Source organism: Typopeltis vanoorti, chromosome 24, assembly GCF_054136105.1.
Source record: "Typopeltis vanoorti isolate ZY-2024b chromosome 24, IOZ_Tvanoo_1.0, whole genome shotgun sequence".
NCBI lineage: Eukaryota > Metazoa > Arthropoda > Arachnida > Uropygi > Thelyphonidae > Typopeltis > Typopeltis vanoorti.
The window spans coordinates 71,061,467-71,088,636 of NC_143572.1; the positions used below are offsets into that span (position 1 = coordinate 71,061,467).

The 27,170-nt window shown below is 35.6% G+C and overlaps 1 protein-coding gene across 2 annotated transcripts in view; it reads right to left on the bottom strand.

The window, feature by feature from the left end:
• Nucleotides 1-18,265: 18,265 nt before the first annotated feature.
• Nucleotides 18,266-27,170, bottom strand: part of eIF4EHP (eukaryotic translation initiation factor 4E homologous protein) — a 120,110-nt gene continuing 111,205 nt past the window's right edge. The window contains exons 7-8 of one of the 2 annotated variants that reach the window (XM_090413882.1): nucleotides 19,232-19,322; nucleotides 18,266-18,392 (exon numbers count right to left, since the gene is read on the bottom strand). In XM_090413882.1, coding sequence (XP_090270008.1) covers nucleotides 19,280-19,322 — 43 coding nt within the window. In that variant the 3' untranslated portion in view covers nucleotides 18,266-18,392; nucleotides 19,232-19,279. Of the gene's footprint in view, nucleotides 18,393-19,063; nucleotides 19,323-27,170 lie in introns of those variants that run through there. The other variant, XM_090413880.1, reaches the window with a different exon arrangement.

A 27,170-nucleotide genomic window follows, 5' to 3' on the forward strand; every position in this document is an offset into this window, starting at 1 on the left:
CCTAATCAGAGCCTTAAAAACGGAAGAAATGAACTTTAATACAAACTACAGAAGGTTCCTCAGCAACAGCTAGCTGATCTTGTACACGCGATACGTGTTTCACTCACGTTCGATACTATTTCATTTGTAATTATTCTAGTCAGTTTTTATTCTTGTCAGTTTTGCAGTTACGCATAATTGTGAGAGTGTTTAAACCTATATGTTAGTGCCCTGAAGAAGCCAACAGATAAGTGTGGCGAAACTAGTTGGTCCAGTTAATTAATTAAAATATTGATCAACACTTGATCGGTTAACCAAATATTATTATTTACTCTTAATAATTATATGAATAAATAATAAATATGAAGAATCTCTAAAACAGGAGAATAATCAAAGAAACAGCCTTACTAATCTAATAAGAATGGATATAATCCAATAAACACCCAAACAAGAATTATCCGCTCTCCTACAAATAACCCCCAAACAAGAAGAAACTCACAGGACTCCTATACCATGTATTAAAAGTATCTCTGAATGTTTGGCAAAAGTTATGAAAAAATATCAACTGATTGGTATAATAATACCCACCAACAAAATCCACCACTTGTTAGCTAGCTGCTCCAAAAGACAAACTCTCACCATTGATGCTACCTGAGTATATACTTAGTATATACTCAGGTTTTATATGGATCTATGTAGTAGTATTGCGTTTTGCCGTTGGATTTTGTGGTGAGCGTTTTCGATTCCATTTTGTGCAAGGCCAGGTTTGTGAGGTTTGATAAGAAGAATGTGGTCTTGATGTTCATAGATACGTTTATTTATAGATCTACCTGTTTGTCCATAGTAAGACAAGTTACAAGAAGATCTATAAATAAACGTATCTATGAACATCAAGACCACATTCTTCTTATCAAACCTCACAAAGCTGGCCTTGCACAACATGAAATCGAAAAAGTCACCAAAAGATCCAACGGCAAAACGCAATACTACTACATAGATCCATATAAAAACATGAACGTTTATATGAAGAAATTGCTGAAACATTATTTCACAGACCTAATCTTAATCGGAACGATTGTCACTATTCCAAAAGTTTGGGAAAATGTTAACTCAATTGCATTAAATAATTTATCTGTCAGCAAATCAGCTAACGCCTTTTTATTCCCGTATATGGGAGTAGGCGAGCCCATTTAGCCCTATCTAACTTTGGAGACTGCGTGGGCAGTTCAATCTCCAATGGCACCAATCAGATAGATGACCCAAGGCTATCACTAATTAAGCGGTACACAGTGAAGAGAGACGGCTCAAATGTGCTGCCATCTCGTGGTCCCTAACCCTAACACAATATATTTAATGTCTGAAATAATGTGGGTTCTACGGTCGATTTTCTTGAGTTTACGGGACGAAAAACCCGAGTTTCCGGGAGGAAAAACCCGCTTGCCTGTGCCAGAGATCAACTAACTCGGGAACCGGTCGAAAAAAGGCTTAGAAAAATTTCCTCTAGTCACCGACTAGACTCGAAACCAAGTCTTCCTTCGTGCGGCCAAGCGCCGTGGTATGCAAACGCCACAGCCACTGAGCAACATAGGCTCTCTAATTTATCTGTTATGTTTAATAATTTAATTACTTTTAATTTCATCTCACTAGTTTTAATCCATGAACAGGTGAATGTACTAGGGTGGTCATAAAAGATCTCAGCCTAATGAAAAAACGAATTTATAATTTCAAATTATATTTATTTTTCAACATAATCTCATATAAGACTAATACATATATTCCAGCTATGCTCCAGCGCCATTATCCCATCCCTGTAGTGGTTATCAGCATGATCTGCAAAATACCCGTCAACCGCTGCAATCACCTCTTGATTCAAAGAAAAACGCTGACCAGCGAGGAAGAGTTTTAGTTTTAGTAACAGATAGAAGTCAGAGGGAGGGAGCCATATCTGGGGAATAGGATAGATGTGCCAACAATTCATAGCGCAGATCTCTTAATTTTCCCATTACCAAAACACATTTGTGGGCAGGTGCATTGTCCTGATGAAAGATGGTTTTTTTCTTCTACAAACCAGGTCTTTTCTCACGAATTTTTTCGTCCAGTCTGGTTAAAAGATCAGAATAACATTCCCCGGTTGTTGTTTTACCCTTTTCAAGGTAATTAATAAAAAAATGCTTTTAGCATCCAAAAACACCGATGGCATGCCCATTCCTGCTGATGAAACCGACTTTGTCTTCTTTGGCACTGAGCAACCAGCTTCTGTCCATTGTTTTGACTGCTTTTTGCATTCTGGTGTATAATGGTGAATTCAAATCTCACCCATAGTAATAAAATCAGCTTTATAGCTGATGATATTTTTCGCTGTTTCGAAGTTGATGCAAGGACAAAGATGCACCTTGGGGGTTAGATTTGTGTGATGTTAAGAATGGGATGGGAGATTTTTCTCTTAGAGAGCAGCGAGAACGTGAACACACATTTGTTTCTTGAAATAATTAGTGCATACAATGCAAATTGTTTAAGAGAACGTGTAACGTCTAGTCTAGTGCGATTGATCTATGACCTTCCTCGATAAGCTCTCGACTTCCTGGAAGTCTCAGATGATGATGATGAAAATAATAATAATAATAATAATAATAATAATAATAATAATAATAATAATAATAATAATACATTGAATGGGAGGTTCCTGGGCTTCCAAAGGCTCATCGCAAGAGAATCAAAATATTCACACAGTATTCGCTGTAATTCATTCTCTTGTACTCATCGAGAACAAATCACTACTAACACTAGAATTCACTTCAGTGAATCACAACTCTCCAAGAAAAATCTGTTCTTCACAAGCTATCTTTCCACACTCACTCAATTTCTAAGGATAACTTCTTATTTTTCCTCTCTTGACAAGCGATAAGTTATATTGTCTGCATCAAACCTATAGTAACTGGTCAACTGATATCCTTTTTCAGTTTCAAGGTCTCTTCAGAGTCAAATAAGAAAAACAAATGATCTGCTTGTAATTATATGACGACTATGCCATAGAAATTAATCTAAATTAGAGTTAACATACAAGTAGACAAAGTTACTAGAAGCAACTGTCTGTGTCATGTGTGTTAAATTTATCTCTGATTTGTAGCGATTCATCATCATCATCATTCCCCATGGGTCCAATGCCCGTTGATGTCTGATGTTTGTTTCGCCATTCTTTGCCATTTTCCTCTGTCCATTGTCAGGTGACTCAAATCATGTAAACTGTTCCCATACCACTCTTCGACATCTACCCACTCTTGCCTTCACCATGTTCTTCTATTTGGACTGTCAATTATACCAAGCATCAAAATTTTAATCTTTCCAGTGTTATCCTTTCAGCAGATATGCCCAAAATATTAGTTTCTAAGCCTTTTATCGACCGGTTCCCGAGTTAGTCGATCTCTTGCACGGGCAAACGGGTTTTTCGTCCCGTAAATTCAAGAAACTCGACCGTAGAACCCACATTATTTCAGACATTAAATATATTGTTAGGGTTAGGGACCACGAGATGGCGGCACATTTGAGCCGTCTCTCTTCACTGTGTACCGCTTAATTGGTGATAGCCTTGGGCCATTTATCTCTGATTGGTACCAGTGGGGATTGAACTGTCCACTCAGTCTCCAAAAGTTAGATTGGTCTAAATGGCCTCGCCTAGTCCCCGTATACGGGAATAAAAAGGCGTTAGCTGTTTTTTTTTATTATTATTATTTTCATCATCATGATCTGAGACTTCCAGGAAGTCGAGAGCTCATCGAGGAAGGTCATAGATCAATCACACTAGACTAGACGTTATACGTTCTCTTAAACTCATTTGCATTATATTCACTAATTATTTCAACAAACAAATGTGTGTTCACGTTCTCGCTGCTCTCTAAGAGAAAAATCTCCCATCCCATTCTTAACATCACACAAACCTAACCCCCAAGGTGCATCCTTGTCCTTGCATCAACTTCGAAACAACTCTCTGCATAATCTACATTCCATATCACAATATCCTCATTGTTACTCTTCTTTGCAACGTTTTCACAGCTTCTTTATCTTTCAAATGCGGAAGACCAAATCTGCGCACCGTATTAGTGGTTCGGTCGTGTTAAGGCATAGTTAAATAAGCAAAATTACTTTATTCCTACATATATGAACATTTGTTTGAATATTGACATTAGCCACTGAATTGTATTTGCAATTTTATTCACCATAACTTGATCAGTTTCTTGAAAAGATCCCACCAGTATAGCATGTCATCGAAAATCTCATCACACTCTACTAATAACCTTGCACTTACTGAGATTAAATTGATATCCATCGTTATTTATATACTGTTTAACGTTATTCCATTCATTTTGTAAGTGCTGTCTATTCCTAACACGATCAGCCAACAAATAAATATGTGTCTGCTCCTTCCGAATCTTATTAATTCGTAGATTGAAACACAATGGTCCAAAGACTGATCCCCAGGGAACAATAGTAGTCATCTTCAAGCTGGCAGATTCACACTGATTATGTATCACTTTTTGATACCTTTCTGCCAACTTCACTCATCCATCTCAAAAGTAACGAATCCCTATTCTCCAGTTTATGAGTATTCAACACCGTTTCATGCGTCATTTTATCAAACGCTTAAGCGAAATACAACGCTATCACACTTCATCTATTTCCTTTGTTCAGTTCAATCATAACATTATTATAAAATATGAGAAAATTCCTAGAACAATCCCATGTCCTCCGTTTAGAAAACGTATGCTTTTCTTTTCAAATGATATATTGTCTATTAACCCATTTCTGTATGCGATTTCTTACCAAATTCTATAAAATCTTCACTACTACTCTAGAGATAGTGATAGGTCGTTAGCTAGAAACATTGATTTTTGCAACTCCCTTCCACAAAGTAATTACCATACATTCCTTCCATTCCTTTGGGATATTGTCTGAGCTGAGACTCAAATTTTACAAATATATCAATGGCCAACTCATTATGGCTGAACATTCCTTTAGCACACGTTCTGATATCTCATCTGACCTTATTGCTGAATTGATATCCAGGTTATGCTAGAGCTCTTGACGCTTATTCTAATGCATTTATCTCTTCATCTAGTGTAGTGGTTGCAGTCTGCACTTACATATACTCGTTTCATAGATTTTAGTAAAGTCAGCTCTCATTATTTGAACAATCTAATATGTTTCTGTCACAAGGTTAACATCTTCATTCACAAAAGTAATTTTTCTACATTCATGTTTTTTTTTTTTCTTTTACTTCCAGTATAGCGAATGAGCCTCAGTTGCTCAATGGAAGTGTTGTATGCACCCAAAGCGCAATGCCGCCCAAAGGGAGGCTTAACTTCAATTCTAATCGCACTCTAGGGTAACATTTTTCTGAAGCTTTCTTTGACCAGTTCCCGAGTTAGTTGATCTCTGGCAAGCGGGTATTTTCTACCAGAAACTTAAGAAAATCGGCCGTAGAACTATTTCAGACATTAAAAATATAGTTTGGATTAGGGACAATGAGACAGCCACACTTGTCAGCCTTCTTTTTTTTTTTTAAGTTGTCTCGCAAAAAGCTCAATAAATTTTCATGAGATTTCTCTTCTATCTAGTCAAATGTTTACACAGTTTAAGTTATCCATAATAATTACTTGCTTCGTATCCATTAGGGTAAACTCACGATAGATTTCATCGTCCAGAGCAGTTGAACCACCACTGCTGTAGCAACACCCCACAACATGTATATATTTATTTATCCTGTTATACTGGAATTACTTCATACCATATTAGTTCAAAATCACTATTACTAAATGGGATATTATTGTTTTCATGATTTTTTACCCTAATTCGATTCCAGTTACATCAGACCCTGATAGCCAGGTTTCACTAATGCCAATAATCTTAGCTCAGAAATAATTTCCAACGCAACAAATCCTATCCCTTTGTTTGTGATGCTCCTATTAATAAAAAAATAAATAAATAATCAGCTAACGCCTTTTTATTCCTGTAGTAGGCGAGGCAGTTTTAGTCTTAACTTTTGGATACTGAGTGGGAAGTTCAATCTCTACTTGGAGCCAATCAGAGATAGCTGGCCCAAGGGTATCACCAATTAAGTGGCATGCAGTGAAGAGGCAGCTCAACAAGACCCCACCATCTTGTGGTCCCTAACCCTAATACAAGATATTTAATGTCTGATTTAGTGCGGATTATACGTTCGATTTCCTTGAGTTTACGGGGCGAAAAACACGAGTTTCCAGAAGAAAACACCCGCTTGCCCATGCCAGAGATCGACTAACTCAGGAACCGGTCGAAATAAAAAAGGCTTGGAATAATTTCTTCTAGTCACCGACTAGAATTGAAACCAAGTCTTCCTGCGTGCGGCCAAGTGTCGTGATGTGCAAACGCCACATACACTGAGCTACAATAACGTCATTGTCTCTTAGTTCATTGTTTCTGAATATCATTCTGGTGATTTACATTTTCCCCATCAATATCTGTTCAGTATTCAGTACATATTAATTAAAAATTCGAAAGTTAGTATATTAATAGATTCAAAAGAATTAAAATGCTGTTAGGCTCTTAACGTTTAAGTTTATTTTATTTTATTTTTTTAATCCACTTCGTGCATAGTAGTTTCCAAAACGTAAAGCATGCCAATTTCGTTTGAAAAAAGATGAGAATTTAATTTAGATTCATATGGTCTTTATAGATTTCTGGTCAGCACACGGTACTTATAAGACAGTACTTTCAGTACTGTTGCCAAATGAAAATGACTAAAAACAGTTAAATTTAAGAAAAAAAAAGAGCTAAAAAGGATCACCGTGACATCATTCATCTATTAGCGAGCTGAAATTTTTATCTCCAATGTCCGCAATTAGATCTTCAAAATGCTCGCTTAGAATATTCTTTACAATTGTAAAGCATTCAATTCGGTGCATTTTTACCTTTGGCATAATTTGACTGTCTGGGATAATATTTTTTGCAAAGATCTACTAGATGATTGCAACTGTTGAATGATGAATGACAAGAAAGAAATAATGCTAACCTACCTTCAAAGTTCACAGTCTCATCAGACTTTTTCAGAAGCATATTTATAATAGGAACAGTCTTATATGGAACTGCAGCAAGATGTTTCTTAGTTTTGCTATGCTTTACAAGCTGACAATATTTAGCAGCTATATCACATCTGCAAAACTTAGTGGCCTTTTGTAGTGTCACCAGGAACTTCATCCAACCATTTACTAAACATTCCCATTTGCACCACCCCTTCCCAAAATTTTGCTTGTAAGGCTTTATTTTTCTCTTTGCTCATTTTTGAAGAAGGGTATACAACTCTACTGCAACGAATTACGATCAGTCTTTGAAAACTTCCCACTCGCTATTAACTACCAACCAGAACACTGTGCAAAGACTAACTTGTAGCGATGCAATCAACTTTAAGGCAACAAAATGGCACTGTTGGGCGAAATGACTGACTGACGTCTTCATGTGTTTGAAACATGTACGATGCTCGCACCAAATGCACAATACAATTCCTTATCAAATGCGAACATCTGGAAAACTTTTAAAACAATTTCTTTAGCAGTAAGTTATAAAAACAACTAAAAAGAGCTGAAACTAGTTCTGAAGAGCTAGCTTTGGAGCTAGGTGCTAGATTAAAATTTTTGGAGCTAGGGAAGAAAAAAAAAAGAGTTAGATCTAGCTCCAAAAGAGCTAAATTGGCAATACTGACTTTGAGTAATGTCGAGGTTGTGAGTTCATGCCTGACCTGGGGAAAATTTTTTTGCCGGCCTGGTTTGCCAAGTGGTAAGCATGTCCACTCTCCAGCCAAAAGGTTGTAGATTCGAATCCCACCGTGGACATGGATGGTTGTGATTGTCTGTGAAAATATACTAGAGGTGGTGGTGGTGGGCGGTAGATGGCGTTGGTGTAGTTGCGGTTTCTTTGGACTTCCTAGAGGTGTCACATAATAATAATAATGAAAGAAACAAGGACTGCATAACATTTGGTACAAGCTATAAAAGTTTATATAAAGATACAAAAATACAGTTACTGTTAGGTAACAAAAGAGATTGAAATAAATCAGGGATGTAGCTTATCTCCAACTCTATTCAATATATATATATTGATCAGGTTATTAAAATATGGAAAACAACAATAAAACAAAGTATCCAGTTAACCAGAACTGTTATCAATACAATGCTGTATGCAAATGATTAGATTATATTACAAGATGACCTTCAAAATCAGTTTACGAATTAAACAAACTAAGTCAACAATATAATTTAAAAATTTCACAAAAGAAAACAAAAGTCATGGCATTTGAAGGTTGGGATCACGTTAGAGTAGAAATAGTTATAGAAAATAAGATAATAGAACAGATGACACAGATTAAATATTTAGGCTGCATAATAACATATCTAAAAAATAAGATATTGATGAAAAAATAAAGAAATTTCAGAAAATCTGCAGGACACTGAATTAAAAAACAAGACAAGAAACTCAGCTAATATTTTATAAAGTAATGGCCACTCCCACTCTGTTATATGGTTCAGAAACACGGACAGTTAAAAAGAAAGACAGTAAAATACAAGCTGTGATTTTTAAGAACAATTAAAGGATGCACAAAATTGGACCACATAAAAAATTAAGACATCAGTAAAGAACTAGATATTTATAACATAAATGAAAAGATCAAGGAATACAGAGATAAAATGGAAATAACATCTATCTAGGATGGAAAGATATTGGCTACCAAAAGAGGTGGATAGATATAGATCAAAGGTAAAGAGAGGGAAAGACAAGCAACAAGATGGAAAGACCAGTGAAGCTGGAACAGGTATATGCCTAATCTTTGAAGAGAAGAATTATGAACCTAATGATCATAAGTGAGAATGACAGTAAGGATGACCACAGGAATGGTAGGACTTGTTTGGTCAAGAAAGAAGAGTGAAAATAAAGAAATATATTGGGAGTTTGGTTGAATGATAAAATCCAACTTTCTATTTAAACTTGTCATACTGTAAGAGTTACCATAATACTGATCAGCTACTGGTGTTTTGCAATCGTGCATATACAACTACATTAATGGTAGCAGCATCATTAGGATGAAGGCAAGTTCTTAGAATTGGGAATGTAGTGGGACCAAAAATTATTGGCTTTAGCGAGACCTGATTGACAGATTGGATATATTGCAGGAAGACAATGTAACAGGTTCTGTGTATTTATGGAGGATAGACATGATAGAAAGGGCAGGGAAATGTTGTTAACAACTTCAAAGGAGTAAAATCCAACCACAGTAGAAATCTCCAATGGAGATAACATAAGCAATACAGGCAATGGAATTGAGACTGGTGTGAGATAGAGGTTAACGGGAACAAAATAGACAATTGGGTAACTGCAAAGCACACTTATACAAATAGAACTATCATTATATCCTGATCAAGTATACAGGACAGTACAGTTTTGCTAAAGTAGAACTTGCATTTCTCATGTTCATAAGAAATGCAAGTTCTAAGGGAAATGGATCCCATGATACCTCTGGATTATGCAAAGGCTGTTGATAGGATTTCACATGGATGTTGTGTGTGCATCTTCAGTTTATGCATTCAGAGAGAGAGAGGTATTAGGCATGGGTGACTAAATGAGTCCCCCAATAAGTCCTTGGTTTCTCTGGAAGTACTATGACAATTTCCAAGCTTTTTCAACAACTCCTGGAATATTTTGCTAGCATCCTGATATTTATCTTCTATATTCTGATCAGTTGTCCAATAACATTTTATGGGAAGACTGGTGAAAATATAAAAGCCACACCTTAAAGATCCAATGTATCTCTAAGGTTTGGCTTTGGTTTCAAATCCTTTTGTTTTTGTTCTCCAATAGTATTTTCATATTTGAATAATATTTTCATATTTCACATCAAAAAAAAAAAAAAAAGAAGCCAATTCGGAGAACTCGCATGACACTGACAGCCACAGCGGCAGATGGGATTAATTTCTCTATTATAGCATTAATTAGTTTTATATATAAAGACATTATTTTGGCTGTGTCATGTAAATGAGACTAATTAATGGTAGAAATATCAATGATTATAAATTGTTCAAGTATTACAGCACTTCAAATATTCTGTTTTAATGAAATATCTCTATCTCTAGATGTTGTGGGGGGCAAGCAAGCAAAATCTTGCTTGCTTGCCCCCCACAACAAAATAATAGTTCTGCATGGAACAGGACTACAAATCCCTTCAGGGTATCTGAATCTAGGCCTGCCATTAAGGCAAGAATCAAGTGAACAAAAACGTGATTAAAGGTTTCATAAGGTACTGATGAGTCCTTTTATAAACACAGGATTCATCAGTAATACTATGGCTATTGCCATTCATTTCATACTTTTTTTTTTTTTGATAGTCCCTCAACTAGGAAAAATTACTTCTGTCTAAAATGACTGTTTAAATTTTTTTTCTCACCTATATTTACATATACTATTAAAGATATTATGTGATGCCTCCATGCTTAACAAATCCTTTACTTATATATTTGCCTGCTTGCTCTTGGCTGCAATTGTAGATGCTATTTTTTGGGACAGGCCTTATATAAAATGTTGATAAAGGATGGATTTTGGTGGCATTTCTGCAGCCAATAGTAGCTATTTTCAAGTGGCATTCAATGTGTTGGTCTTGTGTGTTCATGGTATTTGTGTTTTTTCCCCCAGAAGATTGTATGAGTGGTATCCAATGCATGGTGTGCAAGACTAGAATGACCATAATTGTGATTGTAGATACGTTGTGTTCGTCTTTGCAGATGGTGGTTGATCTGTCTGTCCAAAGTATGCCAACTTGCAGAAACAGGGAACTTTATATAATCCAGGAACTGAGAGAGGAAGGAGCTGATCTTTAGTGGAGCAGATAAGGACAGCAAGTTTCAGGTGAGACTTAAAAGCTCTGCAGAGGTATATTTCTTTAAGGATCTGGTTATTTTTTCTGCAGAGATGTTCACAGATTGGGATAAGGATAGATTATTTTTTAAATTTTGTAAGAACTTTAGTCACTAGGATAGGAAGGTTTGTGTATATGGTCAAGTTGTCGAAAGAGAGGTTCCATTAGAACAAATTTTGTAAGCTCTATTGGTTAGTTTCAATGATACCAGATTATTGAGAGAGAGGTTGTGAATGTGTCTACTGGTGTGAGTGGGTTTTCTGTATACAGTGAAGAAGAGATTACCATGTAACTAAGGTGTCTAAGGATAGACTATTCTCAGTTTCTTTTCCTTATAAACTGGATTCTTGGATACAGGATATTTGAGGTGACAGAAGAAAGTCTGTCTGGGCCATGAGGCCAAATAGAGAGCACATCATCTACATATCACAGCCAGATAGAAGGGGGGGAGGCTGTGTCTATGGCTCGTTTTTCAAAATTTTCCAAGTAAAAACTGACAACTGTGAGTGACAGGGGAACCCACAGCAATTCTGGTTGTAGATTTTGTTCTCCCAAGAAAAATATCTAGAATTGATGGCAAATATATACAGATCTAAGATATCAGAAGGAAGAAAGGTTTTCTTCGGCTTCTTTTCATCACCAGGTTACCACATTTTAAGAATGCCACAGCATCTGATTTTGGAGATACTGTTAATCATGTTGCAATTTCATGAACTGGCAAATGATCAACATCATAGAACACGAGTTCAAGTAAGTTAATTCTAAACCCATCTATTTCTAATAGTATAATGGAAATAAATAAATACATACTGAGTGAGTGTATTTTTTAATTTTATTTATTATACACATGTATTCATAAGAAGATAATAATTTTATTACTGCAAATATATCAACCAGAAACTAACTGGTCATCATCAATGCATCAGCATAATCACAAGGTGAAGCTACCAGACTGTTAAACCTCTTTACAGAGCTAAACTGCAAGACAGATGCAACCAACTGGGTGGTTACAATAAGATTACAATTAAGGTCCAAATTTAAAATTACGTGATTTGAAATATTAAATTTAATTAGATAATGAAATGACACAGCATTATATTAAATTAAATTATAAAAAATTAAAATGAAAGGGGGGGGGGGGAAACATTATTGATTTTTTTGGTTAAAAACCAAAATTAACAGCCTACATCTGTGCATCAACTTCACTATGGAAAAATAAAAGGATGGACAATTAGTCTTCCTGGATGTCCTCATTTCCCTTCTAAAATACTTGCTACTTCTATTTACCATAAACTTGCCTTCACAGGGTGCTGCATACAGCAAGATTCAGCACATCATCCATCTTAAAAAATGGGATCTTCAAATCTTTTCTCAACAGAGTACATGTTATCTACTGCAATTCCCTAACTTACCAACAAGAATTGAGAACCATTCATGCATCTTACTACAGAATGATTGTACCTCATGGAAGTTAACCCTGAACCTGTATGGTGAGTCCTTATGCCATATATTGCAGGCATCTCTGAGACGATTGCTAAGATCCTGAAAAGATATACTTTAGTTCCTACTTTTTTCCCTGTCAACAAAATCTGGTTACTATCCACAAAAGATTAGCAGCCCCCCTGCCCTTTCTCTCTGTGGTATTTACCAAGTTCAATATGAGTGCTTCCATTTATACTTTGGACAAAGTTTGAGTGGTTCTTTAAAGGTAAGTACACTGCTCAAAACAATTAGGGATATTTTAGTTTCTCTCGGATAATTCTAGATTTCTGCAAATAATTATAACTATTGGGTACTTTATATATGAATAAATATTTCTTACTTATGGATAGTGTGTAATTGATGAGATATTGTTTAAATAATCGATATTTATTACAAATTGTGTTACATTTGCAAATTATTTTATAATTTGCAAATATAATTATAATTATAATTATCAAATAATTTTATAATTTACAACAAAAAAACCAAAATATCCCCTAACTGCTTTGAGCAGTATAGAGTCTTCTGAGTCTGGCCAGATGGCAAACACATAATCTACATATCAAACCCAAAAGGAAGGTTGGGGTTGTATTGAAGAGAATAGGGATTTTTCAAGATGCTCTAAGTAGAAATTAGTAAGTGTAGGTGACAAGGGGCCCTCCATGGCAGTTCCTTCAATCTGTTTGTAGAATTGGTTTCTGTAGATGAAATAGCCTGAGTGCATGACAAAGTCGAACAGTTCAACTGTGTCTGGAAGAAACTTATCTGATAGCAGTTGGAGAGTTCAGTCAGAGGTACACTAATAAATAAGGTCTGGGTATCAAATCTAGTCAAGAGGTCAGTCTATAGACTGAAGGGTTAAGTTTTTATTTCATTTTTTTTTTTTTTTTTGGGTCAAAAAATCTCATGAATTCTTCATGGAGGTTTGTGTGTAGCTAGTGCAGGAGCTTAAATGATAAGCTAGGAATTTGGCAGAATAATAGGCAGGGAGTCTATGCAGCCTACTATGAGTCTGAGTGGAACTCCTTCCTTATGTATATTTGGAAGATTGTAAAAATGTGGACTTCTGCAAAAATGGGTCTTCAATTTTTCATAGCATTGCAACTAATCGCTTCGTTGAGTCAAGAATTAAGTTGTATTCTGGAGAACCTCCTGGTAAGCAGGTTGATCTTGTAATAACAGAAAAGAAAAGTTTTTGTTGTATTTAGTGGTGCTCATGATAACTACAGCTTTACCCTTGTTTGCGTTTGTTGTTATGATATGGTTATTATGTCTCAGTGATTTTAGGGCCTTGATTTCAGCTAGATATTAGTTTTTATTTTTTATGGGGGGAGGAAGTTTAGCTCTGAGTAGTACTGAGACTTCAAGTCGGAGTTTATTAGCATCATCACTTGAGAGAATGGTTAAGTTCCTCTCAATGTTAAGTAGGAAATCCAAATATAGAATTCTTTTGGTAATTATAGCAAAATACTTTCACAAGAACTGAAGTTTCTGCAGGAGTGAGGGAATGTCCAGATACATTTCCAACCCATCTGTTTACTGCCAGGTTTACCTTGGTTGATTTTTTTGCTTTGAGCAAGTGAGTCAAACTTGCGGTTGAGAATAAGTCTGTTTTTATTGTAAGAATGTTGGAGAGACTGCCAAGATGAATCTAAAATCAAGGAGAAAAGATTAATGTTTAAGATAGAAGATAGTCTTTTGAAGAGAGAAGATGTTACAAATATTCAGGGCAAGATCATGTTTGGCAGCTAGTAGTTGACTGGGTATGAGCGTTGAAGTAAATGCAATGGGCACCTGGCGATTTGATGGTTTCTTTGAATTTAGTGAAGTTAAGAATTATCTTCAAGTCATTCAATTGTTTTAAAAAGGAAATCCATGTTCATAGCTTACTTTTTTGAACAAAAAGTTTGCAGAGTTTACTGATCTTTTTGGAGATTTCTCCCTGTGAAAGATAATTACACAAATTTTTAATGGAATTTGTATCAATATATCATTTATTATACACATGTATTCAAAGAATATAATAATTTTATTACTGCAAATATTTCCTTGTCACCTGCACTTGCTAATTTCTACTTAGAGCATCTTGAAGAATCTCTATTCTCTTCAATACAATTCCAACTTTCCTTTTGGGTTCAATATGCAGATGATGTGTTTATCATCTGACCAGACTCAGAAGAAACTCTACTTACCTTCATCATTTTCTTTTCCAGTAATAGGCCTAGTGGCCTGTTATGGTCTCTTCCCATCTTTTCAAAGGTCATCCTCTATTCCTTGAGGGTCATATCTCTATCTCTCTGGCGAGTCATCCTTCACTCATTCTTTCTGTATGTTAGCTCGATCTCACTCTATAAAGATCAATGTAGTCTAAAACAAATATCACCTCAAGTTCCTTTAAGATATTGCTATTTCTTTTGAAGTCTAGTCTATTACATCCAGCTGTTTTATGCATGAATCTCAATTCAGAGGTTCTAAGTCTTTTTCCATCTGCTTAATTAACCTGTTCTATAATATCATCACTGATTGCAAATTTAGCTTCTAATGGAGTCTTGGCCTTTAAATGCCATGACTCTGGTTTTGGAAGTGGAGACTTCCATATTGTATGTTTTTGCTATTTCATTTCATGCAAAAGCTGCTCGCTGTAGTGAATCTTTGTTATCTTCAATTAGAACCTAATCGTCAGTGAATAAAATTCTTTCTTTTAAAGTTACACGGTGGTCAGCATTCATAATGAAGAATTTATTGGAGACACAACACGTGTTAGAATAACTACTTTACTTAACATTAAGAAGGGTGCATAAAATTGTATTGATGTTGGTGTAATCATTTATGTGAATGCCAAACTGGTTGTTTCCCTCCAATCTCTTATATTATTAATATAGATATTAAACAAGACTGACGATAGACACTCTTGTCAGACACCTGCATTTATGTTCAGTGATTCAGATTTTGTGTGGCTATCTTTATTTTATTTTGGTTATTGTTGTATATATTGAAAATTGCTTTAATTAACAGGTTAGGAATGTTGTCACCTCTTAAAATTTCCAGTAGCATATTATGAATTTTATCACAAGCCTTTTTATAATCAATGAATATTTGGATCTCTAAATTGAATTCTATTCTTTTTTCTATCAGGAGCTTGAGAGTGAAAAGGTGTCAGTGCAGGATCTGCCTTTATGGAAACTGTTTTGTTCCTCTCCAAAAATATTTTCATAATATTTGGTTAATTTAGTCTTTAAGAGACTTGAATATATTTTATATCCAGCGTTTAAATAGTTTTGACATTCATTAATATTTCGTTTTTCGAAGATGAGGGACGATTACAGCATTTTGCCCGTTTTCTGGTGGTAACTGGCCATTTAGGATAATATTCATGAATTCTAGTAGTTTGTATCTGAAGTTGTCTCCAGAGCATTTGAAAAGTTCCATACTGATACCATCTTCTCCTGGACTTCTATGGTTTCTGCACACCCTCTGTTTGACTGTACACCCTCTGTCCAAAAAGAAACCAAACTTTTGATAGAAAATAAAACACAGAGCAATTATAATTATTCAAATCATTTATTTCAATCAGTATACTCTCCCTCAGCTTCGATACAGAGTTTGGCATGATCAATTAATTCGTTAAACGAGTTTTTTATATTGGTTTTTGGGATACTGTTGAGGGTCATGGTTACTGCTGCTTGAACGTTTTCAATGGTGTTGTATCGCTTTCCTTTCATCAGCAAATGAAGTCAGGGGAGAGAAAGAAGCCATAGGGTGCTAAATCAGATGAATACGACGAGTGACCAACACACAAACTTGGTTTTTGCTCAAAAACCGTCTCACAATGTTCAAATGATGGGATGGTGCATTATCATGCAAAAGTAACTAGCTGCCTGATTACTTTTGTATCACGTACGGTACGATATTCATGCCGTACGTGACAAATTCTCACTATCAATCGCTTCAAAACTTCGAGATAAAACTCCATTGACCGTTTGGCCAGGCGGAACGAATTCTTTGTGGAAAATGCCCTTGGAATCGTAGAAACAAATCAGTATTGTCTTTACTTTTGACTTCTCCAAGCGACTTTTTTTCGGATGCCCCTCTTCTGGTGGTCTCCACTCAGCACTCTGGTGCTTTGTTTCAGGCTCATACTCAAAACACCACGTTTTGTCACCAGTAATGATTGTTTCAAGGAAGTTTGAGTTCTTACAAGTGGTTTTAATCAGGTCCTTGCAGTGGTCAATTCGATACTTTTTTGGTCGTCAGTCAACTTGTGGGAAACAAACCGAGAATTCAATTTATGAAGGCCCAAACTCTCGGTCAAAATGTTGTGCACAGTTGATTTTGGAATCCCCAATTCATCTTCAATCAATCTCACGGACAATTTCGAATTTTCTTTGAAATTACGCACTTGGTGGATTCGCTCAGTCCAGTTTTTGGACGGCCTGGCTTTTCGTTGTCCTCAAGCGTCTCACGACCACTTTGAAATCGCTTAAACCACTCGTAAACTTGAGTATGGGATAAGCATTCATCACTGAATGCTTTTTGAAGCATTTGATGTGTTTTGGTAAAACTTTTACAGAGTTTAACACAAAAGTCAATCACAGCTCTCTGTTTGAAACTCATTTTCTGACAGTTCGTTAAAACACACTTTCACTCTTGGCACTATAACTCAGCTTCTAATAAAACAAATGTTATAAACAATTGACACAACACTAATGAAGGTTGGCGCTTTCGACAACAAAAAAAATAACAGGTGGTGCCACTAGTTTCTTCTATTTTCTAAAACGTTCGGTTTTTTTTTGGACAGAGGGTGTAAATCTTCAAGGTTAAAGGAGTCTGTTGAATTACTTGCAAATAATGGTTCTGAAAGTGGACTGTCATCAATTGTCATCTACTTACCTTTTTAACTAAAATCCACAGGCTACCCCCATCAATCAATTTCACTATGGAAAAGTAAAAGGATAAAAAATTAGTCTTCCTGGATGTCCTCCTTTCCTGTATCCCTTCTGAAATACTTGCTACTTCTATTTACTGTAAACCTACCTTCACAGGGTGCTACATACAGCAAGATTCAGCACATCATCCATCTGAAAAAATGGGATCTTCAAATCTTTTCTCAACAGAGCACATGTTATCTGCTCTAATTCCCAAACTCTCCAACAAGAATTGAGAACCTTTCAATGTGTCTTACTACATAATGGTTTCACCTCATGGAAGTTTAAATACATCTTGGACTCCTGTATGGCAAGTCCCTGTCCCATATATTGTGGGCATCTCTGAGATGATTTGCTAAGATTCTGAAAAAGATAATTTAGTTCCTACTTTTTTCCCTATCCACAAAATCTCCTCTTGGTTACTATCCACGAAAGATAAACAGCTCCCCCTCTCGCTCCTACACTGTGAGAGGGACTCTCCACCTGATGTCTGCTGCATATTGGTGGAAAGCTTCCCTCTCAAAGGGTGCAGGAGGTAATCAAAGCTAAAGATGGACATACCTGATAGGGTTTGCCTTCTGGTATCAATTGTAAATTGCTCAAGTGTCCAGACAATTATTGGTAGTGTATGAGGCTTACTAATTATCTAAATGATTCAAACATGAGCATCATGAACTATGCAGATCACTAAACTTTGGTAATTCTTTCTCTCTTCTCTCTCTCTCTCTGTGTGTGTGTGTGTGTGTGTGTGTGTGTGTGTGAGGATTTTTTTTATATATATGCATTCAGAAACAATGACAGTAACTATTCCAAGTGACAGTATGCTTATTTATGCAAAAACACAAATATAAACATCTTTTGTGGAGCACCACCTATGAACATCCTGTGTGGAACTAATTACACAAACAAACATAGTTTTTCACTGATCAACAATATCCTGCACTTGAATTATGCATCCTCTAGCTGGGAGTATGAATCTTGTCTAGAATCAAGGAACCTTTGTAATGATTGTTCAATTACTAAAAATGAGCTATCTTGTCTCATAGAAGACCTTTTCTACCTGCTTTTTATTCCTGCAAAAACAAGCAAGTCAGAAAAACATTAGAGCACAGACCACTAGGTCATATATTCTAATTCTCAACATGTGGAAAGAACTCTTATATGCAGGCCTATGTTTTAATATTTATAACGATTTCAAGTTTGGATTAAAGCTGTCAAACACTAAGCTGATCTGCAGATATGGAGCAACAGACCAGAGTATCTCAGGAAAAGTATTAATTCTTGTGCACTTTCTGCTTATTTAAAGGTAAAGACAATTTTATGTCAAGGTGTCCAGAAGGAGCTATGACCAGTAGAAGCCTCACTTCCCCTTCTCAGGTCAACATACTCAGGTGGATAGTAGAAAATGCTTAGATTCATGTGGTCTGGAAGCAACATTAACAATTTAATAAAATAACTGTCAACTGATTAAAAAATGTTTAATATTAGCGACTATTTTTTGGAAAACTTGGAAAAAAATATTATACATAGCATTTTGAATAAAAAAAAAAGTAGTAACAATCTTAAAATTCTGCAAAAAAAAAAAAAAAAAAAAAAAAAAAAAAAAAAAAAATCACTTTTTTTTTTGAAAATTTGGCAAAATGACACATTAAAAAAAATATTAATATTTGGTTAAAAACTGATAAAATGTGACAAGAAACTGATAAAATGTGTTGTAATTTAAAAGTTATTAATACAACTATAAGAAATAATTATACAATCTTGAGTCCATTTCTGGAATTTATTTTTAGAAAACTTTATTAATAAAATCTCTTTACTATTAGACTGAAAGAACATGATGTAGCACCACTAACAAGATCAAAACTGTAAGTTGATTGAGTAGTCAGGAAATAATGAGGAAATGGATATTAACCAGTATTGGATTATTTACATTCCTGCTGAAGAGAGTTGGTTATCACAGTCACCGCACAAAAACATCTGTATTTCGAAAACTTGAGTTGTCCCTATTGAGAATAAAAGAAAGTAGAATTGCCATTATTAAATAAAGTAAAATGTTTACCAAAATTAAGCGAAAACTATATATAGTTCAAGCTATAAACACATAAAATTCATAGATAAAATCATCATATGTATATTCTTTAACAAACTTTTAATTAATTAAAATTACTTCACTTCCAGATTTTAGGGAAAGATAACGTATAGTAAAATATTAAATAAACAACTTTAGTTGATACCTCCTATACTTCAGTAATGTTACATTACCATCTTCAGGGAACCTAAAAATAATGTAACTGGTAATTAGTTTACGGAATTAACAACACATATAAAGTATATTAATTAAAGATAACTTTAATAAATAACTTCTATATTTCGGCAACGTCAACCCAGATCCGGTCTGGGTAGTGGCCCCTTGCCTTTAATACAAAACATCATACATCCCCTTCTTGGAGATGTGTTTTGGCATTAAGGGTAAATATCAAGATTAGTGATCGGAGCTTGCCCCACCTTTAGCACGAGTTGCCCTGGTCTTGCACTACCTGTAGGATCAGTTAGACTTGCATCAATTGCAGGCGCAAACTTGACTTTTTGTCTGTTTGCTTACTTGGAAATGGAGTAAAACCAAGTTTAAAATTGCTTGGTATCTTTAACATAATTTTACCCAAGGTAAAAATACTTTCTACATATATATATATATATATAAAAAAAACTTCAAGAAAATGTTATAAAGTGATACTATAACATCTAACTACACATCTCAAAAGAAATATGCCCCAGATTCAGAGTGGATATAATAATTAAGTTTATTTCATATTACCATTTGTACAAGAATTTTAATTAAATCATATATATCGATACTCATATGGCTTACACATGTAGAAAAAATACAGAATTTTATTCCAAAACATATTTCAACCAATGTAACATGGACATCATCGGAGGGGGGGGGGATCAGTAACTACATTCACAACATGAATAATGACTCATGTAGCACATGCTTACTACCTCGTGTCTTGGTAGCAGCTGAGTTGACAGGATTACACTATTAGAGTTCAAAGGAATAAATAAAAGGAATAATCAAAGGAATACTTCCTGCAGATTAAATAAAAATGAAATAAAATAAAGTACGAATAGTTAATAGTAATCAATTCCCCAAACTTGGAAATTAGCATACAGTCAGAGCAGTTAGGATTTAGACTATTTTGTAGTGTTTCAAGGAAAAGACAAATTTGAATCTACTGGAATGAAGAATCTTGGTCCTGTTCCAAAGAATTGTGCCTAGTGTAAACATATGAAAAACAATTGTCATTTTCCAAAAATGTAATAGTTTCGATGTCACTGGATTATAATCAAAGCAGAGAGGCCAGGTTGCCCAAATTAACAAAGATGATGCAAGCAGGGCACTTGATAGACACTCGTTAAGGAGAGAGAGACTCTTATCTCATGTGGTCCTAAATGTATAATAGGTTATTACCAATGTTTTATAATAACCTAATGACAGCTACAAGTAAACTATCTCTTGTATGTCTGACACCTTTCTGGTTACACATAACAAAATGATCAGTATTTCTGTTTACAACTAGAAAACTGGAGCAATTCCATGTTGGACAATCAAAAATGAGAACTGTGGCTTCAAGTTACAGATCTCGGTGTTGACTGTGTTTGATTTTGATTAGCCACATCTAGAAATTATTCCATTATTCATTCCTATAAAACAGTTATTCTGATACATTGGCTTTCCTGTGTTTAGATCGACTTTACAAATATAACACACACAGTATATACATCATCATCATCAAATTCCTGCCATGTACCCTCAAGGGGTGTACAGGATATGACAGTACTACATCAAAAAATTACATCATTACTAACTTCCTATCTACAATTTTCCTCCAAATCAGTCTGTTACTTGTCAAGATTCCAACATTATCAGATCTTATATTTCTATCGTCTAAGGCACTTTGTACCGTATCAATCAACCTATATCTTGGTCTTCCTCTGGGTCGTTTTCCTGCCAACCTGGCAGAGAACACTTGTTTTGCTAATCTTTCCTCTCCCATTCTATATAAGTGACCATACCACCTGAGAATAGCTCTGCTAACGCATTCCTGGATGCTGACAATGTCAAGTTCTTTCCTAATATCCTCATTTTCAATATGATATTGCCATTGATGCCATCTGTTCACGCCTCTAGTCTTTCTCAGGACTCTCATATCTGCGGTCTCTAGTCTTTGGTCAAGTGTTTTACTTCTGACCCAGCTCTCAGATCCATAAGTTAAAACTGGTTTGAACACTGTCTTGTATACAGCTAATTTAGCGTTCCGACTAATTTCTCTCTTATTCCATATGAATTTATTCAATTGACTTCCCACCATACCAGCTTTGCTGATTCTGTTGTCTATTTCTATATTTAATTTACCATCTTCAGTAAAAATCGTGCCTAAATAGCTGAAATGTTTTACTTGTTCCACAGGTTCTCCATTCACAACACAGTTGACATTTTCAATGATTCTGCCTATTTTCATTGTCTTTGTCTTTTTATTGCTGACCTTCATACCATATCTATTACAACAGCTATTCAATTTAGTCAGAGAATCTTGCAGACTTGTAGCGGATTTATTTAGAAGTAAAATATCATCCGCATACAGCAAAGAGCTGACATTAACATCTCCAATTTTGATATCAGGTTTAATACCACTTTCCTTCATAATGTGATCCATATAGATAATGAATAACAGAGGGGATAATGTACATCCTAGTCTCACACCAGATTTAACATTAAACCATCTTCCTGTACTTCCTTCAATTCTAACTGCTGACTTACAACTCAAATAAAGACTAAGTATTGCTTGATATAATGCCCCATTGACACCATATAACTGCAGCATATTGAATAGCTTCTCTCTTGGGACCTTGTCATATGCCTTTTCCAAATCGACAAAACTTAAATACAGATCTTTGTTATATTCCCATGCTTTCTCGACTATTTGTCGTAAAGTGAAGATCTGATCCTGACAGCCTCTATTTGACCTGAATCCAGCTTGTTCTTCACCAAGCTTTTCTTCCACAATTCTTCTTAACCGTTTCTCAAGTATACTTGCATAGATCTTGCCAGGAACACTCAGTAGGGAAATACCTCTGTAATTCTCACATTCAGTTTTATTTCCCTTTTTATATATGGGTACTATGAGAGCTCTACTCCAATCATCAGGAATTCGTCCCTCTGTCCAGGCTTTCTGAATTATGCAGTGCAGCCACTGTAAGACTTTCATACCACCATACTTCAGCATTTCTGGTCGAATATCATCTACTCCTGCTGCCTTTCCACATTTCAAGCCTTTGATGGCTTTTTCTACTTCAAGTATGGATATGTATTCCTGACTGCATGCCTGGTCAGTGTTTTTTATCACTGTGCTGTCATCACTGCTTGTTTCATTTAGCAGTTTTTCAAAGTATTTACTCCATACTTCAAGGATATCTTTTTCTCCCATTTTCATGTCACCTTTATCATCTCTAACTCCTTTTACAGCACTCTTTCCTTCATTCCTAAGCTTCTTCAACAACCTCCAGAATATTTTCCCACGTTTTTGATATTTATTTTCTATATTCTTGCCAAAGTCCTCCCATGACTTTTGTTTAGCTAGTTTTACACACTGTTTAGCTTTCTTACATTTGTTTCTGTATTCTGTAAGAGTAAAAGCTGACTTATTTGCCAGGAACTTTTGATATGCTTTCTTCTTTTTCTTCACTGCCTCTTTAACTTCCTGTGTCCACCAGGGAGTTCTGATTTTTCTATCCTTGCACACAACCTCACCACATGCCTCTCTGGCAGAATCAATCAATGTTTTCTTCAGAGTTTGCCACTGAATCTCCAAGGTTTGATTCCTGTTCTCAAACTCTTTCATTTTCTTTTCAATAATCTTTGTGTATTTCAGTCTACAGTTCACATCTGAGAGCTGCTCAACTTTTATTCGCTTTAAAACTTTCTTACATGTTATTCTTTTCAATATGAAATTCAATTTTATCCTGCTCAAGACTAAATAGTGATCACTTCCAATTTCAAATCCTCTGTACACTCTGGTGTCCTGCACCAGGGAGAAAACATCACTATCAACAATAACATAGTCAATGAGACTTTTCTTATTCCTGGCCTCTTCTGTCCATGTGAATTCGTGCACATTTTTATGTTGGAACATGGTGTTAGTAATAACCAGTCCATGTCCTGAGCAGAAATCCAACAGATATTTGCCATTATTATTAGCTTTGCTCTTTTCTCCGAATTTTCCCAAAATATTTTTGTATGTCTCACAATCATTTCCTACTCTGCTATTTAGATCCCCAACAAGGACCAACTTTTCCTTTTTCATTGTGTCAGTTGCTTTTTCTAAAGCGTCAAAAAATTCCTCCACTTCTACCTTAGTAGAACCTTCTGTGGGACCATAGGCATAAATAAGTCTCATTGTCCAGTTCCCCATTCTGATATTTGCCCACATTGCTCTACTTGAGACTGACTGCCATTCAAGAAGATTAGCCTCATATTTTGTGTTGAATACTATGGCTACTCCTCCTTTTCCTTGATTGTCATTGCCTGAATATAACATTTTGTATTTATTGCTCAGAAAGATCTCACCAGTTTTGGTCTTTTTTGTTTCAGTCACCCCTATTATGTCAATCTGGTACTTATCTAATTCCTCGGCTAGCTCCATTTCTTTGCCATTCAGGCTTCTTACGTTGATAGTACCAATCTTTAACTCTGGTGATGTTGAGTTGGGGTTTGTTTTCAGATTTGTTCCAGTAGCTGACTTTTCGCCGTTCGCCCTGGTTCCCTGGCGAAAACAACGGGGGCCTTGTTTAACCGGGTGATGCCCCAGCTGGCATGAAATTTTGTCATGTGTTTCAATTTTGTCAGTATATACATATAACACATATACAGGGTGTCCCAAAATTCACGCAAGAAGTTATTTTGATAGAAAACACAGCTTTTTAATTAAAAATTGTAATTTCTTATTGATTCATAAAGTATACAGCATAGGGTTATGCATGGAATAGTATATCGGGTAAATGGCCTTCACGGCTTTGATGGCACATATGCACTCTTTTGTCGAAATTTTCCATGACCGTTTTGCATAAATGTGGCTGAATTTCATTGATACAGCGCTCAATTTCCTCCTTCAAGGCATGGATGGTTGTGGGCTTGTTGGCATAAACCTTAGACTTCAAAAAACCCCAAAGAAAAAATTCCAACGCCGTTAAGTCACATGATCTGGGCGGCCAATTCTGATCTCCAAAACGGGAAATTACACGACCAGGAAATGACTCATGCAGTAATCGAATTGTTTCTCGGGCTGTATGGCATGTGGCACCAATTGTTGTTGAAACTACATGTCGTCCACATCCATATCTTGCAATTTAGACACAAAAAACTGGATTATCATGTCGCGATAGCGAGAGCACCACTAACTGTTATTGCCTTACCAGCCGCATTTTCAAAGAAGAATGGACTGATGATGCCTCTAGCCCAAAATCCGCACCAAACAGCGACACGTTGTGGATGCATTTATTTCTCAACAATCACTCGTGGATTTTCTGAACCCCAAATGTGACAATTCTGTCGATTAATGAAGCCATCAAGATGAAAATGAGCCTCATCGCTGAAGATGATTTTGTTCGAAAAATAAGTATCCACTTGTTGTTCTGTAATCTATTCAACGAACTCTCTTCGCTGTGTGTGGTCAGTAGGCTTCAGTTCTTGAGTCAATTGAACTTTGTAAACATAAAGATGGAAATCTTTTGTGTGAATACGCTGTAGAGAGCTTCTCGAAATGCCCAATTTAAGACCACGGTGCCGAATTGATGTTCCTGGACTCTCAGCAACACGCTCACGAACTGCTTCGATGTTTTCTGTTGAACGACTTGTTGAAGGACGGCCAGAGTGTATAAGATCACTAATTGATCCAGTTTCCTTGAATTTTTTAATTAATCTTTTCACAGTTGATGAAGTTAAATCACTATTACGACCATATTTTGTACGAAAATTGTGAACTGTAGCTGCCAAACCTTCATTATTTTTAAAATATTGCTCAACAATAAAAATGTGTTGTTCTTTCGTGTAGCGCTCCATTTTTAATAACCCTGAACTGTCAGCTGTCACGCTGTCTTTTTTTCTCGTTGGCAACACTTTACCGCACAAATAGCGCTAAATTTAAATCTTGCATGAATTTTGGGACACCCTGTATAAGTACACAAATATAAACTTAGTTATAATTTTTTTCCCCCAATAATTCCTCCTTTCACATTTTAGTTAAGCATGCTTTGACTACTTTCATCTGAAACATGGCATTTGTTCATGACTGTTTTGATGTCACTGTTCAATACTGAATGTTCTCTTCTTCCAAACACACACAAACACAGAAAGTCTACACATACCAACAGATATCTTCACACTCAGTCTCATCGTTATTCCCCTGGTATTAATTCTACTTTAGGGACCCGTGGGCATACTCTCATCAGTAACGAAAAATAGATCGCCAAAGAATTAAAGCTGCTTTTATCAATTTTTCAGAAGAACGGTTATCCTAAACAGCTGATTTCTAAACTATTGTTTAATTCCTCCTACACACCGTGCCGAAGAGAGTAATGATTTTAAAGGTTATATCACCATTTTGTATATCAGCTCTATTTCTAACAAACTGACAAAAATCCTCAAGAAATATAAGATTCATACTTCATGCACCCCCCCCCCCATAAGAAAGCTTCGATCTTAGGTTTGATCAGTAAAGCCTAAACATAACAATCTGAAATATCCAGTGTACCGTCTTTGGTGTGGCTGTAATTCCCCATATTATGGACAAACAGAAAAATCAATCTAGCTTCATATTAAAGACCATCTCAGAGATGGTCTTCAATATGGTAGAACCAGGCTGCAGCCTTATCTAGCCATGTCTTAATTCTCCTGATACCAATGACCATCAATCCACGAGAGCAATTATACAAACAGAAATTATTTACAAATACTATAATGAACTTGAAGGAAAAATTTTAGAATCAACAAAACTGCACTAAATTCTGTTCACCTTAATATCAACCTCAACCACAACCTTTCTGATTGTTACTCTTCTGCAATTCAGCTATGGTGGTCTTGAGACCACGTCCTCATGCACGAGAGCAACAATGCAGCCATTCACGAATTCATTCTAATGTGAGCAATCCATTAATAATTTAGAACTTTGGTGATGTACCCAAGTAATGTTTTGTTTTATATATATAATGAACCTGATGAAGTCTTCCAGAAAGACAAAACTAGTAGTCCCTTTGAAAATATATACTTTCTATTTTAACATTCAGCTATATAGTCATAAGATTTTTCCTTAAAACATGTACGATAGCTGTGAAAACCTAATATATAAAATACATACCCCCCCCAATTTATTATTATTATTATTATTTTTTTGCCTCATGCTATCACTTTCCTAGTAGCAAAATCAATTTCTTCCATGATTGTAATGTTCATAATTTCAACTGCACTGATTCGTCAGGTGAAAACACAAGTTCACATACTAAACAGAATACCAAACATTTCTAAACACTTTCCAAACACTCCTGTTCTTTTCCTTATCAATAATTCTTATACGATGGATATTATTTATTCTCTAAGATTTCACAACATGTCTAGTGTTGGTTTCTTATCACATAGAGCAATAGTCACTGTGGAACCCGAAGTGATACTGAAGCAAAACCGAAGAAATCATGACAATGTCATGATTTCTGTGGTTTATTTCCCTGGTTGAATTCCAACCTTCTGACTGAAACATTTGCGCTACACCATCACAGAAATAACTGATAGAAATATGGAG